We start from the raw sequence: 17,662 nt of genomic DNA, 5'->3' as shown, positions 1-17,662 counted from the left end.
AACAGGTGAGTATTTTACTTCAGAGCTAGAAGAGGGTCCAGGAGCTTCGCAGAAGACACCCTAGCTGGATTCTAGCAGTGGGTCTGGTGCACTGGACGAGACATATCCCAATCACAGATATCACCCCACAGCTACTCAGAAATCCCAAGAGACCCAAGGTAAGTACATACCCAAACCAACAGTACCTCGGCATTGAAGATATTGCAGCAGGAGGACTTTAAGATCTGCAGCAAAAAACCCAGTCAGTGGATTCCTTGTTGCGGTGACTGAAAACAGTCCTTTGGAAGGGACTTTGCAGCAGAGATAAATGGAGAAGGATCTAGGCAAGGTTTTGCTCGTGGCTGAATATGGTATTGCAGATTTTGCGCCTTTTCAAGGAGCATAGAAGACAGAAAAACGTGGTTGAATTCTCGTTGTTAGAAAAAGGTCCAGCACTCGCCTACGGGGACATTTCTGACTCGATTCGTGTCTCTGGAGATCCACAAGGATGCCCACGAAGTTTCCGCGAGATTCGGACTTCGGAAGACTATGCACCGCAAAGTGGATCGAAGTTCCAGGGTATTGGGGTATTACAGCAATGGAAGGTCGCAGCAACGTGTGGGATGGCTCAAAATGCAGGTCTTCTTGAGTCTAGAGGGGCTCACCAGGCTCTGGGTCGGGGTCGTAGTTTTCGGAGTCCCCAGGTCGATTGGAAGGAAGGGCTACAGCAGGCTCAGGTTATACAGCAGACTCGCTGGTCGCTGGAAATCGTCTCTGCCACTTTTCCATCATCTTCTTCGGTTTCTGTTCCAGTGGTCGACTTGTCTTCAGCTTCCAGGTTTGCAGTATTTAACAGGAATTACAGCACAACCACTGCATTCTCTCCCTGCATTTTACAAGGGGCGGTCTGGTTGTTCAATTAAAACAGCAAGCCCCCAACTGGGATTTGTCCCCATTCAGGCAAGGAGGAAGACAAAGGGCTGTGGAGTTTTTGACTTCTCCATCGCTTCCTGCCTTCACAGACAGACTGGAGCCTGGGCAGGGAGTCCAAGGGACTCCCGCCGAAGATAAAAATCACACAAAGGAATTTCCCACCCTGTATGTCAGGGGAAGGAACAGGAAAGGACAAGAAACACAAAAACAGCGAACAAAGACAGGGGTCATTTTGGTAAAATAAGCACCCTTTGGTGCCTTTACTGCAGCTGTGAACAAAGCCTGCGGTAATGGCGACGCAAATACAAGGTATCACTGCCACCAGCCATTGAAGGTAAGCTTGTCCCTGTAATATAAGTGTTACCATTTTAGTGTGAAAGGGGTTGCATCTCCCCAGCACTCCACATAAGGTGGTGTGTGTGTGCTGGTTTCACCTAACAAAATGGAAAAAGGGATCCAAAGATCCTTTCTACCCTTGAGAACTGTAGCTCTCTCAAGGTTAGTCAGAGAAAGTTAAAGGGGAGCCCCTAGGGCAACCCAGCAACAACAGGCCCTTCTTGCCAAAAAGTAGTTAGAGGATAAGGAACAAGTTACTTACCTGTAACTGTTCTCCAGCATGGGTCTGGCATGGATTCACATGCTCATGAATATTCCCCGTCAGGCCGGGAATCCTCGGTAAAGAAAAAAATCAGTATCAGTTTCGTTTCTGATCTGTCTTTCTTAGTAGTAACCAATCACTGATCTCTGGGTCATACTGCCCCCAGCCAATGACTGCCCTCTACCTAAGCTCCTCCCCTGGCAGCCATCTTCAGATTTGGTAGCACGTAAAGTAGCAGTATGACAAAGTGAAGAGCCGCAGAGGGGAAGGAGGGAGGGTTCGCATGTGAATCCATGCCAGACCCATGTTGGAGAACAACAGTTACAGGTAAGTAACATGTTCCTTCTCCAGCATGGGGTCTGGCATGGATTCACATGCTCATGAATATAAGAATACATAGCAGTATACACGCACAACCACGGGAGGTGGCAACAGGCTCAACATTAAGCAATACAACAACTCAACATTAAGCATCTCTTACCTCCTGACCAGGCTCACCTTAAACGAACAGGTTGCGCAGCACTGCTTGGCCGACCCTGGACTCCTCCCTGGAGTCCCGATCGACGCAGTAGAATCTTGTGAAGGTGTGCGTCGACCTCCACGTAGCAGCCCTGCAGATGTCCAGCAGGGGCACACCAGACAGGAACGCTGTGGTAGCAGCGATCGCTCTGGTCGAATGGGCTCTCGGACGGCCGGGCAGCGGTCGGTTTGCCAACCGGTGACAGTGCATGATGCAGCCGGAGAGCCATCTGGAAATGGAAGCCTTCACGAGAGCCTTCCCTTGATTCACAGGTCCAAAGTTCACAAACAGCTGTGATGTCTTCCGAAAACTCTTTGTGCGGTCCACGTAGAACTTCAGCGCTCTAGCCACATCCAGCGAGTGCAAAGTCCTCTCGGCCGGAGACGAAGGCGACGGGAAGAAACTGGCAACACCAAGGGCTCGTTGAGGTGGAAGTCCGACGGCACCTTGGGCATAAAGGAGGGGTGCGTCCTCAGCACCACCCTTGTGTCGTGTAAAGTATGGAGGCTTGCAAGATGGGGCCTGGATCTCTCCCACTCGTCGTGCGGAGGTGATGGCCACAAGAAATGCTGTCTTCCACGACAGGAACTTCAACGACGCCAAATGCATAGGCTCGAATGGGGACCCCCCATGAGCCTGGTCAGCACCACATTGAGCTCCCCTGCCGGGGCAGGGGCCTTCACCGGTGGGAACAATTGGAATAGTCCCTTCATAAATTCCTTCACCAGGCGATGAGACCACAAGGACGCCCGTCCTGTAGTTCTGGTGTATCAGGAAATGGAGGCGTGAGCCAGTCCAGCTTTGGCCAGCGACAGTAGGTACGGCAATACTTGAGGGGCCGTAGTCCTCAGAGGGTTAATCTTCTGTGCATGGCACCAGACAGAGAAACTCTTCCACTTATGTCCATAGCATTTGAGAGTTGAGGACACCCTGGCTTTTGCAAGAACCTCTCTGCAGTCAGCGGGATATCGTATCCTCCAAACTCTAGTGCAGCAGGAGCTAGGCCTGCAAGTTCAGCGACTCTGGGTCGTGATGGAGAATGGCGCCCCCTTCTCTGGAGAGAAGATCTGCGTCCGTTGCCAGCTTGATAGGTGGGGACGCTGACAAGTCCAGAAGGTCCGGAGACCAGATCTGTCTCGGCCACGCCGGTGCGACGAGGATCATCCTGCACCTGGACCTCTTGAGCTGGTTGATGAGACGGAGCAGCAACGGAGGGAACGCGTACAGGAACAGGCCGTCCCAAGGGAACGAGAAAGCATCGCCCATGCTCCTCTGTTGTACGAACCTGCTGGCGAACCTCTGGCACTTGGAGTTCGTCGCTGTCGCGAACAGGTCGATCTGGGGTTTGCCCCACCGTTGAAAGAGCCGATCCACCTGGTCCTGGCGTAGTTCCCACTCGTGGCACAAGCGCAGCTCCCTGCTGAGTGAGTCGGCGATGGTGTTTATTCCTGCCAGGTGGAAGGGAACCAGAAACATCCCCTGGGCGACGGCCCAGTGCCACAGATCCTGGGCCTCCTTGGATAGGGCTGGGGATCTGGTGCCTCCCTGCTTCCGGATATAGAACATCGTGGTGGTGTTGTCGGTGAAGATACTCACCACTTTGTCCTTGAGGGACGGAAGGAACGATTTGAGCGCCCAGAACACGGCTCGTAGCTCCAGGATGTTGATGTGAAGAGAACTCTACTCCAGGAGCCAGAGGCCTCTTGCATGGAGATCTCCGGTGTGGGCCCCCCATCTCTCCAGGGAGGCGTCCATCGTTACTGTCTCCTGATACGCAGGGGCCTGAAAGTCCATGCCTGCAGCGGGGTGCGCACGGGCACCCCACAATCGAATGCACACGCAACTCCTCGTCGAGCGGGATCCTGTCTTCGAAGCTGCCCGCCGCTTGAATCCAGCGGGCGTCGAGGAACTCTTGTAGCGGACCCATCCGAAGTCTGCAAAGGGGCACAAGGTAGATGGCATGAGGACATCATCCCAAGGAGGGACTTGATGGACCTCACCCTGGCCACATCCGTGGCTAACAGGCGCTGCACCTTGCCCAAAATAGCCTTCGTCCTTTCTTCTGACGGAGATGCCAGTCGCTTCACTGTATCGAGCTTCGCTCCCAGAAACAGTGCCACCTGCGACGGGACCAGATGGGATTTGGGGTAGTTGATGGCGAATCCCAGCTCCGTGAGCAGGTGGACGGTCCTCGCTGTGTGTTCGACGGCGAGTTCTCTTGACCTTGCACGGATTAGCCAGTCATCCAGTTAGGGGTAGACGTGGATCCCTTGCAGGCGCAGCCGCGCCGCCACAGGTGCGAGGCACTTGAACACCCTGGGTGCCGACTTTAATCCGAACGGCAGGGCTCTGAATTGATAGTGACGCCCCTGGACTACGAATCTGAGGAACTTTGTGTCCTTTTAGAATGGGGATGTGGAAGTAAGCATCCTCCAGGTCCAGTGACGATAGGAAGTCGCCCTCCTTCATCTGTCCCAGCACATGCTGGAGGGTGACCATCCTGAATTTCTGTGCCTTGATGTACCTGTTCAACCGACGCAAGTCCAGGATGGGGCGCCAACCGCCCGTTTTCTTTCTGACGAGGAAGTATCTCGAGTATACCCCGGAGCCTCTTGGGGACGAGCTCGATGGCACCCTTCTTGAGCATCGCCCTTACCTCCAACAGCAGTTGAGGAACGCGATTCTCCTTCCTGGCCACGGGAGGAATGCGAGGACACTTGAAATTCCAGCGAGTGTCCGCGGGCCAGGGTGTCCAGCACCCAACGATCGGTGGAGATGGACTCCCACACGCTGACGAACTTAGTCAGCCGGCCTCCCACCGGGGTGCTTCGGTGGGGGCCCCCCCCCCCCCCCCCCGACACTACGGCCGGTTCAGTCCTGCTTGGAAGAGGCCTTGCTGACGGCGGCGAGACCCTCCTTGCTTGCCGCGGCCTCTGTAGGCCTCCTGGGACGAGGAGCGGGCCGCCTGGCGGTAAGTAGAAGAGCCGCCGCTGGATCCCTTGGAGGCTCCCTGTCTGCCTCCAGAGTTCCGAAAGGGCCGCCGTTGCTGAAGGACTCCTAGGGCACGGGCTGTTTCCGTGTCTATCTTGATGGCCTGGAGGGACTCATCCACCATATTTCCAAACAGGTTGTTGCCATCGAACGGCATGTCCAACACTCTGGTCTGGACGTCCTGGTGAAAGTCTGTCGCCTTGAGCCATCCTCGTCGGAGGCAAACCCTGTTGCCCAGTTGGCGAAATCCGGTATCGGCAATGTACGTTGCCACCGTTATGGCGTGATCCGACGCCACCTCTCCTTCCTGCAGAATCTGTAGGGCCTCCGCCCTCTTGTCGTCCGGTACTTAAGTCTAGCAGAGGAGCCATCTTGAACCAAAGCTCCCTGTCGTAACAGGCCACAATCGCTAAGGCATTGGCCGCCTTAATCGTCATCGCCGCCGACATGACTCGTCGTCCCATGGAGTCCAACTTCTTGCCCTTGCTGTCCGGCGGAGAAGTGGCCGAGTCCGGCGTGGGCTGGGCCCTGAGGCACAAGGGGATGGCATCAGGGACCCGGTACTACTTCTCGTACCTGTCCCTCTTGTCGGGTGTCGTGGAAGGGTTCTTGAGGATAGCCAGCCCCTCATCCCAGATGTTGTCGAGCAACGGCACCGCGAGGACCGTCTTTCTCTTGGCCTGATGACGGGATGTCCGTTGCGTCATCGCTGCCGTCGTCTGTCCCAGTCGCTGTATCCGTCGCCGTATCCTCCTGAGGGTCCAGCGAGGGGGATGAGGGGTCCACAGGCCTCACGGGCACAAAGGGCGGAGTGGGGTGGACTCTCCTTCACTTGTTCGGAGGGCTTCCCGACGGGCCTGGTTCTGGATCCTCCGTCGGGGTCCGTGGTAACCTCGTCCTTATCCCAGTACATAAGGATTGGATCACCAACAAAATGGCCGCCAAGCTATCCTGGGGGCTCGGGTAATGGCTGCGACGGACGGGATGGCTGCTCCACTGGGCCCTTGTCGTCGCCATCTTCGATCACATCAGCGGGAACCTTCCCCTGGGATCGAACCTCTCGTTGAGGCCCATGAACCTCTCTCGTTGAGGCCTTTCACGGTTTCCACCGGATCCTCCTCGGAGGCTGAATCCGAGTCCGTAATGGTCACTGCCCCCCCCCTCTTTTTCCGCCGGGGTCTTCACGGGGGTCTTAACGATGGTCTGGAAAGGGGATTCCCTCCACGGCGGCAGGGGAACTCTGGGCCCCGAGGCCGCCTCCACTGGCGTAGCCTCTACCGGCTTCCCCAGGGCCGCTGCGACAACCTCGATAGAGGCCTTTGCCGGGTGGATCAAGGCCCTCACCACCTTAGGTGCGTCCTGGGCCTTCGCTTTGGGGGGAGGGTCATCGCCTTGCTCCCTCTCGGCTCCCTTCGAGATCGACCGGGGCCTCTCCAGAAGCTTACCCGGGCTCTTGGACTTCCTCTTCCCCGAACCAGAACACTGGCTCGTGGTTGATCGCGAAAACGCAGTAAAAGCTCGAGAGCTAAAACACGAGGACTCCCAACACTTGAACGTGCGGTAAAAATCTGAGGATGGCTGCCAGGGGAGGGGCTTAGGTAGAGGGCAGTCATTGGCTGGGGGCAGTATGACCCAGAGATCAGTGATTGGTTACTACTAAAAAAGACAGATCAGAAACGAAACTGATACTTTCTTTACCGAGGATTCCCGGCCTGACGACGGGGAATATTCATGAGCATGTGAATCCATGCCAGACCCCATGCTGGAGAACTTTAAAAAGACTATGGAGAGTCCGAAAAAATGACACCCATAAAAAGAGTAAAAGATACTAAAAGTTTCACACTCAAGAGGTATAAAGGAAAAATATCCCACTAGTAAAGCAAAAAGTTCTGGGGATGGCACAGGTCAGGAAGATTAACTATTTCTATGAAAATCTTACCTAACACAGATGTCTTTGCTCATCTTCATGTGTGCTCCTTTGAATACCAAGGTATCAAGGAGCGCAACTAGGTGGCCGCTCTTCCTTGGTGCTTGCTCCGACCCTGTGGTACAGACTCCCTCTGTCTCTTTGATTGAGGAGTATTTGCCATTTCGCAGGGTACTTAAAACGTATCTTTTCCAACTACCCCTTCCTCACACTATGGGGCCCTCCGCTCCTGTGAAAGTCTGCTGTGTATCTAACACCTAGACGCCTACAGGCCATGGTTGCACTCTAAGTTTCTTTACATTACATGAAGCTTGTTTCAATAATAACCTGTGGGGCATCATTTTATTTAAAGCAATATTAGGTTAACAAATTCTTCTCTACTTTGCTCTTCTCCAAAAGAGACAATTGAACGACTACTGGTATCACTACATGAGTCAAGAAAAGTTTAAGAAAACCTTTTTTGTTAGGACTAGGATGATACTTCACACCAAAAAACAGTGCTGTGGTTTATGGTCCAACGCACGTGCTGTGGGAGAGATGTAACAGAACATTACAACGAAGGAACAGTGTGTCTGAAACTCAAATGAATACACAGTGTAAGGAAAGAGACCGACTGGAGCCCTGAAATTATTTTACTTCTGTTTATTTGCTGTGTGTCCAACTGCAACAAATGTCCGGCCTACAGAAAACACTTTTGACTTTTACTCTTAAGACTAGAACTGTCAGAGAATGTTCAAGTGCATGTGACTGCTCATAATACCAATCCACTTGACCAAACCACAAAATTGAAGCCATGTGTTTTAGAATACCTCATTAAATCCACATATATCACTCTCCATTTCATAAAGACAAAGATTTGCTTACCCATACATGAGAAATTTCTTCACAATATTTCTGGCATATCTAGATTTGCTCAACTCGACCAAATGTTCTGTAAACAAAACAAAATGAATGTTAACAGCCATGTACATGAGATCTTCACTTCCAACAAGAAACACCAGGAGAGGTGTCCCTAAAAACAAAATGGCATTCCATTTTATTGTTGGGCAAATATGTGGCTTCTATGAACAGTTTTAGATATAGAATGTGTAATCCAATTTCAATTGCACCTTCCTTGCACTGGCTCAAAAGGTTCACAAAGAGACCCCACATAAAGTTTGCCACAATGGCCCCACGCTGGAGCAGTCAACATTCTAGGTTTGCACTGAAATTCATTATTGCAATCACTTGGGGACCTTAGGGGGGGTTGGGGGGAGAGTTCTCGATTCTTTCAGTGGCAATCCATTAATATTAGGGCAATTACTACTGCTTTAATAAAGAAAAAATAGACCAACAGCCTTGACCTTGTAACATATATATCTTAAAGAGAACATGAAATAACTTTAGCAGATCTACAAAAGGCTTCCAACTTTGGGCACGAAAAGAGCATGTGAATTAGGTCAGCAACGATGTGCCTACCATGGGACATCCCCGGGGCACCCTTAGGCTGCCATATATTCATCTTCAGGGGCATACACAAACACCCGAACAATACTTTGTTTACTTGGTGGCGATTGTGTTAGAGAGGAACAAATGAGTAACCTCTTGGTAATATTCTAATAGATATACCTCGGACAGATTGCCCATCTTGGATTTCCATCTCCCAGCACAGCTGCTCTTCAGAAACTTTACCGCGGCCAGGGCGCACAACATGGCTCTGGGTCAGCTCCACCCGCTGCCTCCAAGTGCTCAATGCCGGATATAAGGCACTCTGCAGAGAGACCTTAGTTCAACCCTTTTTCCCACCTAGTACTCTGATGCCGATGAACTGCAGAGCCAAGGTGCACTAGCTATTTGCCAAGAGGGGCACGTAGGGCGAAGAATGAGTAATCCGTGGGAATATCATCCATCAGAAAGACAATTATGGAGACAAGTAATTTGCTCTTGTAATGGATTCCTTGCTGCCACAGATCCCTCATCTATATGACAGACTCCCATAGCCTGCACTTCGATCTGCACGAGGGTGGAGAGCTAGGACATCCACTAAACCAGAAAACACTGAAGAGATTTCTGCCAAAACGAGCATCCTGTCTTGACAGAATCCAAGCAGTAATGTTTAGCAAACATGTGCAAAGAAGCTCACACAACCGCCCAGCAATGTCTAGAACAGGGACTTCATGTTGCAGAGCAGAGGTGGAAGCAAGCCCTCTGGATCCCAGAGGCCACCAGGCACATCCTTACCAGCCAGATCATAGCATTCCAAGATGCATAGGATGATCCACCTTGACAGGGTCCATTTGGCCACAGGAACCAGCATAACCAACAAAAAGCTGGTCACCTTTTGTTAGGGAGAATTCTCAGAAGTGTGGCAATTCCGCTCTACCTTAGAGACCCCCAGCACTTTTGCTAGACTCTAGGACTTGCATTTTTTAACCTGGAGAGAGTGAGACCATTTTCCCACTCATGTATTTTAATGTGATTTGGACTAAGTTTCTTTTTTAGTATGGAGTCTGACAAACTCTACAGGCATCATCTTTACATTGTGTCACAGCACATTCAGTGTAGTGGCACAGGGAAGTCTTTCAGATTTCCCAAAGGTTTAAATACCTTCTCTTGGATAAACTACTGTTTCCAAGAGCAATGAAGTGAAATTGACTTTGCTTACATTTGTAACTTTCTAGACCCAGCACACACTCTTACAATAGGGTGCTGAAGGGGTTTAGTATCCCCTTTGTCTAGTTCCTCATGTAACATTTTTATGTTACCCTTTCTACAATAAATGGCTGGTGGCAGTGGTTTACTTTTTACTACCATTGTGTTTTTACCACAGGCTGCAATTGCAGCCTGGGTAAAGCACTCATGGGTGCCCATTTTGTCAAAATGGCCCGGTCTTTTTTTCGCCATTTCTTGCTGGAAAGGTCCTTCTTGAGATTTACTCTGTGCACCAAACCAGTTTTGGTCCCTTTGTTGTCTGACAGGATTCACAAGTGAACCCGCCTCTGGCGCCAGTATGTCTGGCATGGGCCTGAAGTGAGGGAGAAGCCCGAAACTCACCGTTTAATCTCCTTGGTTACAGGAATGCACCCAAAGCTGATTGGCCGGCTGGCTGTCCGGCAAGGACAGACACGCTGCTGTGTGACCTGCATAAAAGGCAAGGCTTTTTTCTTGGAAATTAGAGTCGACCACTGGACGAAGGCCTCCGAAGAAGAACTTGGAAGAGACAACTGCTGCAACTCCTGAACCGTTGGTTTGCCCAGTGAAGCCCTGCTGCTGTGCTGAAGCTCCGAATTCATTTTGGCTAGAGAAGCCCTGCAAGGACGACTTCTCCTCTTGAGTTGGTGGGACCAATCAACTCCAAAGTGAACTTGTCTGGACATCCTCTCAGAGCTGGCTATACTTCCTCGCTGCTGCAGGAAGCAAAGTGCCAGGGAGCGGAACACTAGATTGAGTGCATCATTTAAGACGGACCTGTGCTGAAGGAAGATCCCACGGACTCCCTTGAAGCAGGACTGACCAAGCCTGAGCCACCTCAACAGAGTGCTGGAGCCCAGATGAGAGGAAAGTCCAGAGTGGTATCCGTGAGACCGCGGTGGTGCCATTTGCTGAGACACGAGGAGCTGAATTCGTGAAGTGCCGCTGAATAGAAGTTTGTCCTTTTCGGTCGCTGACCGTGCCATTGTGTTGCATGAGTCCCCAGAAGTCCTCCTTGTCCCCATGACTGTGGCACAGGAACAAAAAGGATCTGCAGAGCTACACAGGAACAGCAGCCAGCTGGAACCATTTCCTCTAACCAAAAGGTACTGTACAGTCTAAGAGAACTTACCTCTTGTTGTATAGCCTTACATGTTCTCAGTTGACACTCGTCTTGGTTGCCTTTAGAGTTGCCCATAGCTTCTTGACCTCACAAGCCTAAACAGCTTATGGCCCTACATTGATTCTACTTTTTCTACAACTACTTCTAAAACTTTGTGCAAGACTTTTATTCACCTACAAAAAGTACTTCAGCTCACCTAGACTTTTGCTCAATTGACATTGGCTGGCCTGGCTACCTGAAGAAATCTTCTTTCCTCTGACATTGTGTTTAACCTCTCCTTCCAGGAACCGGTCAACTTACTTTGCATTGGGGGTTTAAAAGTACTTACCTGCTTCCGAATAATTGTGCGATCTCTTTGTTTATTCTATAACCCTTTTCTTTGACATGCTCCCAAGTATTGCTCTAAATGCAATCGTGATGTATATTGATCTCCACAGTGTCCTAGCTATTTAAGTCATCTGAGGGTGTATGAAGTGTCTGTGCGCCATCCCAAATGGGTACTATTTTGGTGTGTATTTGTGTGTTGCTATTATATTGCCCCTTCTGAAGAAGGCTTATTCAAACGGACTGTTAAATAATTGTTTAATCAACAAACCTTGAGTGTAAGTGTTTATTTGGATCTTTGCCATTGTGAATCTCTGCGTAATTTCCCCTACTGCTCACACTGACCCCTCTTGAGATAAACCTGGCTGCTCAGCCACACTACCAACCTGTGTAGTTCAGACTTATACCAAAGGTTGGGTCCCTATTGCCAGTAGGACATGGTTGTTGTACTGCACCCAAAGGGTATTGCTCCAAATCTTGCTTAACACCTTTCCTGGTCTACCTCGTCCAAGAGGCGTAGTAGCTAAGGGCCTGCACTGGGTCCAGTCGATGGATTAGTTCAAATGCTTTGGAAGGAGGAGGAAAAAGGAACGGAAGATGGATCTTTTCAGAGAGATGATAAACAAAGACCACTTTCGGGAGGAAGGCCACACAATGTCCCTGCTCACACCTTAGTTTACTCTTTATGGGTGTCCTTTTTAGGACTCTCCATATGTTAGTTTTGAAATCATACTTTCGTATAACTTTTTGTGCATCTGCATTTTCGTATTGCAGCACGCAGCACTTTCTGCGCAGTGTTGCTGGGGTGCCCTTGGGCTCCCCTTTCATTTTCTTTTGGGTTGCTTGTGTGAACTACTGTTCCCAAGAGTAGAAGGATACGTGTTATCCTTTCTACAATCCCTGCTGTGATATCAGCACACCCCCCACCTTATGTGGGGTGGGGAGATGCAGCATAGTATGCCGTTTCTCACTGGTGCTGTAACTTTCCTGACAGTTACTTACCTTGCAGAAGGCATGTCTCAAGGGGAGAGAGCGAGATTTGGATCATCTCTACATTTTATATTGTGCGTCCAGAATACAAAAACACAGACAGGCAGTTCATTACATTTTTTTGTTACATGTAAGTTTGTCAGTTGTAAAAAGGAAGGCTAGTAGTAGGCTCCAATTTCACTGTCTTCACAAAATAGCCAGGTTTTTAGATCCTTGCGGAAGGCACAGTAAGAGCTTGGATCGTAGTGATGATGGCATTGCATTCCAGTTCTTAGTTGCAATCACCAGGAAGCCGATCCCCTCTTGACCGTCGACAGTTAAATCTCGGTATGGAGAGTCGACGCATAGAGGAGGGGCTTGTAGGTCTGTTGGATTGACATTTGGTGAACTTTAGGGACATTTTGGGGCATTGTTGGCAATGCACTTGTGAATGATAGCAAGAGATTTGAACATGATGCATTCGTGGATAGGCAACCAGTGCACTTTTCTTTTGACTGCAGATATATGATTTTTTTTTTTTTAGGAATGTTCACAGCAGCTCTCAAGGCATTGTTTTGAATTACTTGCAGATTATTAATGTTGCGAGCACAGGTACCAACAAATAGTGAGTTGCAGTAGTCGAACCTAGATCCTAAGTTCTAGCGTGATGCAACTGTCAGATGAAAGCAAAGATCAGCAAGCATTCATTTGTTCGTTTCGCAGTATAGACTGTTGAGGAAGCAATTGCATTTACTTGCTTGGTTAGTGACAAGTTGGAGTCCAAATAGAGCAAGGGTTTTGACTTCGAGAGAGACTAGGATAGTATTACCATTAATAATTAAAGATGTATATGCTCTGTCAAGTTTCAATAGCCAAGATTGTGGTCCGACCAAGGAGCTTTGTCTTATTGTTAAGGCATAGTGAGTGATGCTATATATAAACAGGGAAGCCACAAAAAAATTAAAAAAATAAATCACTGGGGGGGATTTCCCTACCTTGTTTTGGGAATGAGTGAGGAGTCATCCAGACCTGGATGGTGTGGTAGACCTCTCCTAGCGCGTTTGTGTCAATGAAAGTCGCCTGTAATGGGTAGGAGAATCTGGCTATCATTCACGTAGTTGGTACAGGAGATACCCGGAGTGTCCAGAAAATCAAATAGTGGCTTTGGGAAAACATTGTACCGAGTGGGTCAGACACAGGAGCCCGGTTGGAGACACCACAAGTGACTCATCCATAAAGGCTACAATGTTTAACCCTATTCTAAGAGGATGTCTTTTCTTTGTCCTGCGGCGCATCGACATTTGTAAGCTCATCCAAATAATACTTCAATCACCCATTAGGATCACGGCAATCGGGCTTCCGCCCCCTTCATGGCACAGAAACAGCCTTGCTAGACCTTAAGACACAAATTGAGGAACTGAAGGATAATGGAAAAACAGCTATGTTACTTCTCCTGGACCTATCGGCAGCCTTCGACCTGGAGGTTCATGCAGTCTTGTGTAACCACCTCAGGTTGGCTGCCCACTTCTCAGGGGAGGCCATAGCCTGGGTCCAATCCTTTCTAGCTAACCACACAATGAGAGTCTTCTCCCCATCAGCAACCCCATTCAAATTTCTTGCGGAGTTCCACAGGGATCTTGTGTCTCACCCACTATGTAACCCATTTTTACTACACCCTTGTTTGATGAGTTGGACAGACTGGGTGTCACCTACACAATTTATGCAGTTGACACCCAGATCCTCATACCCCTTTCGGGCAACTTTCTAGATGACTCTGACTTGGTAAAAAGGATATACCTCCTCATTCAGGCATGGATGGCATCACATGGCCTCTGCCTGAATGACGATAAAACTGAGATACTGATTCTAGGCTCTAAAGCTAATCTTAAACTTAACCCTAGTTACGCCTCCTTCAATATCGACAACAATCTCATCAAGGTGATTCCTGTGGTTAAAACTCTAGGATTCCACCTTGACTCCTCACTCACCCTTAAGAAACAAGTCAACTCACTTGCCTACACTTGCAAACTCATCCGTGCCTGCACACCTTTGCCCTCTGGCACCAGCTGCATTACCCTGGCCAATGCCCTCGTAATGTCCAAATTAGATTACTGTAACGCCCTGTACTCAGGCGCCAATAAATATGTTACGGATAAAGAGCAGCTCTGAATATCCCAAACAGAGAGCACATTTCTAAATTTAGAAGAGATGTTCACTAGTTAAAAATAAATGACAGGATCTTCAACAAAACAGTTTCTCTCACTTCTAAGTGTCTGAATAACTTAGCACCTCCATACCTGTGGGAAAGAATTAACAGGAGAACAGCTGTCCACCCCATGAGATCCGCCAATGCCTCCATGCTTGAGAACCCTAGATTCTAACGTACTACGGCTGATGGCACTAGCTGTCCAGTCAAAGCAGCGCAAACTTAGAACACACTCCCACCTGACCTTAGAATGGAACAACCTTATCCTAAATTTAGACGCAATGTACTCAAATGGCTACGTACTAATTGCCTACTCCCAGACTGCAACCCCTCCATTCCTAACTGACACGCTTGACCACACTTCTTGTATCTGCCTATGTATCACTTACTATGTAAGCACTTGCCTCCACTCTACTGTAACCGGTGATGGCAGTATTATATATTCCCTGTATGCATATTTATGCATGCAATATGCACTGTAACTAAGCTTTAAGTCTACTTGTACTGTTGCGCCCAGCTACCTAAGGGTTTGGTGCACATTACCAAATGAATAAATAAACTACAGCTCACATTGACCCCTCTTGAAATGAGCCTGGCTGCTCAACACGCTACCAAAACTGTGGTACAGGCTTATAAGGATGGATTCCCTATACCTGTAGTCAGAGTTGTTTGTAGTTTTCCAAGAGGGCACTGCATACAAGCATTGCCTAACACTGGTGGAAGGCGGTGAGGATATATTGTTTTGTTACATTGAGAATTTGCTTTACTTTTGTTTAATTACAAACCATCACAAGGCTAAGCTCCACTAGAAAAGCAATTGTAACATGCCAGATATGAAGAAGCCCTGATCATTTTAACAGTGGATCAACCGTAGTGGGCCTGTCACACCTACTATCCCAGGAAATGTGGAAAATGATAATGAGGATGATAATTCAGAGTAGAACTCTAATATTGTTGAGGAGTCAGAAGCGTCAGGAGTCTCAGGAAGAGAGCCCATCTGTACCTCAACAGGCCCTTTTGCCTCAACCTTTAGCCACAGGTACCCCACAAGGTCCATCACCGAGTCCCCAATGTGTGTCTCTTGAAATAATGAGACTTGAGTTAGAGTTCAAAAGATTACAGATCCAAGCTAACACCAAACATCAGGACATCAAACTAAAGGAAATAGAAATGCAACATGCTCTTGAAATGAAGAAATTGTCTCTTGAAAATGTTGCTATCCCAGAGTCTTCTGGGTCTTCCAGTCCTAAGAGGCCTTGCATGCCTAAGGAAGCTGAGCATGTATGAGGTGAAGCTTGTTATTTTGGATTGGTTAGGTGCTTTTGAATAGAACTATGGGATTCAGGGTTTCACAGGGAATCAGTTGATTCCTTGGCTTTTGTCTAGGCTCCCCCAAGTTGCAACTGATGCTGTAATGGAGGTGGGGGAACTTGAAAGATTGGAGTATGAGCATGTGAAGCTAGCTTTGATAGCTAGATTTGGGAAAACTCCTTCCCAGTACCTTGAGAGGTTTAGGACCCTCAAAAAGACTGATTATACCCCTTGGGCTACCTGGGTGTTTGAATGTTTGTAAAACTTAGATGGTTGGGTTAAGGGTTACAGAATGAACTCTTGATGGAATGAGAAATCCATTTTTGTTGGAATCTATTTTTGATGCCTGCTCTCCTGAGCTGAGACAGCAATTGGCTAACAAAAGAGATTGATTCCACGAAGCTAGCAAAAGCTGCTGACCTGTGGGTTGCCAACAGGGCTACTCACAAGGATTCTGGGGCCACTTAAAAAGTATGAGGGGAAGCAGCACAAGAAAGATGACAGAATTCTAAAAAACCCCATCCAAAAGAGGGCCACAAACATGGGAACTAGGTCAGTCTAGTGAAACCTCTGGTGCCAAAACAGAGGGAGGTCAGCTGAAGCCCTCATTTGTCAAAACATTTGGAAATTGTTATGCTTGTGGGTCAACTGACCTTGTGAAAGGGGATCCCAGATGCAAGGGTAAACCTTCAGGGGTCCACACCACCTCCTTAGCCTGCATCCCTGAGGGAGAAGTACATATGGTAAGTGGAAACTTTGAACTATTGGCTGAAGACCCCATTGGAGTCTCTGCCAGTGTTTGTGTCCCTGGGTCTGTGGGAACAGCAGAATGTAGATGTCTATAACTATACCAGATAACAAGAATATTACATGGACAGTGTACGTTTAAATGGTCAGGAGACCCCCCCTGCCATGAGAGACACTGGGGCTTACATCACAGTGGCGGATTAAACCTTTTTCAAACCCGAGGATGTTACTAAGGCACCCAAAGGCCCCACTGAGCTTGCTGGAGTCCCTATCCAGATGGTTCCAATACTACCAGACCTCATCCAGTGCAAGAATATGACTTAGAATATCGGTCAGTGTACAAAGTGAAGTGCCTGGGAGAGTCCTGCTCGGGAATGACTTAAAAACTCTTGGAGTTGTATCAATGACCCCCCAGGCCTCCCACTAAAAGGAAACAGGAGCAGACAAGGAAGGCCAGAGCGCTCACTTTAAATGACTCTCAGTGGGTTGTTACAGAAGAACCTATAACACCCAGTAGACAGGAAAAGCCAACTCCTATTTCCAAGATGAAAGACAAAGGGGAAACCCAAGGTCTCGGGAAACAAGAAAGATGGCACTCTGGTGCATCAAACCAGGACATCGCTGAGAGGACAGTCCAAAGTCAGACCTGTGACTACTCGACCAGCTGAGGCGGAGTGTGAGGTCAAACAAGAAGAGGTGGAGTCAGCTACTGAAGAGACCACCTCCCCCCTGTTGGAGATCTGGATCCTAAAGACCATCCTGAGCTGCAGTCTTTACTGGCAGAAGGTGACCCCTGTAAGGCAGACTTCAGCAGAGGTCAAAGAGTGTCCTACTCTCAAAGGACTTCGCCAACAGGCAGCTTCCCAGCTGGAAGGGCAAAGCCAGGGAAGCACAGGTTGTACTGGGAGGATGGCCTCCTCTACAGTGAACCTATTGAGTCTACCCCAGGAGACTAAGACTTGTAGTACCACAGGAAGTGATACCTCAGATCTACATTTAGCCCATGAGATTCCTTTAGCTGGTCACTTGAGTTTAAAGAAGACCAAGGAAGGGATTTCCGTTTATTTCTACTGGCCCAAGATGGGGTCTGATGTAGATAAATTCTGTAGGAGCTGTCACACTTGTCAGACATCTGGCAAGAGTGGATCCGAGAATGTGGCACCTTTGGTGCCTCTCCCAGTGGTGAGAGTCCCTTTTGAGAGGGTAGGAATCAACATTGTTGGTCCCTTAGACCCTCCAACATCTTCAGGCAACTGATTTATATTGGTTGTGGTAGACCATCCTACCAGGTATCCTGAAGCCATACCTATGAGGACTTTCACAGCTCAAGCAGTGGCTAAGGCCCTACTTGGTTTTTACCAGAG

General features: G+C 48.8%; 1 protein-coding gene across 5 annotated transcripts in view; it reads right to left on the bottom strand.

The window, feature by feature from the left end:
* The window catches only part of PUM3 (pumilio RNA binding family member 3), a 965,563-nt gene that overhangs the window by 604,648 nt on the left and 343,253 nt on the right, over positions 1–17,662 (bottom strand). For all 5 annotated transcript variants that reach the window (XM_069625739.1, XM_069625741.1, XM_069625737.1 and 2 more), the window contains exon 7: positions 7,813–7,879. In XM_069625739.1, coding sequence (XP_069481840.1) covers positions 7,813–7,879 — 67 coding nt within the window. The remainder of the gene's footprint in view (positions 1–7,812; positions 7,880–17,662) is intronic.

This window comes from Ambystoma mexicanum, chromosome 6p (genome assembly GCF_040938575.1).
Source record: "Ambystoma mexicanum isolate Mex_15411 chromosome 6p, UKY_AmexF1_1, whole genome shotgun sequence".
Taxonomy (NCBI): Eukaryota; Metazoa; Chordata; class Amphibia; order Caudata; family Ambystomatidae; genus Ambystoma; species Ambystoma mexicanum.
Note: the sequence above shows the minus strand (reverse complement) of the source record. Positions and strands in the feature narration are given on the sequence as shown.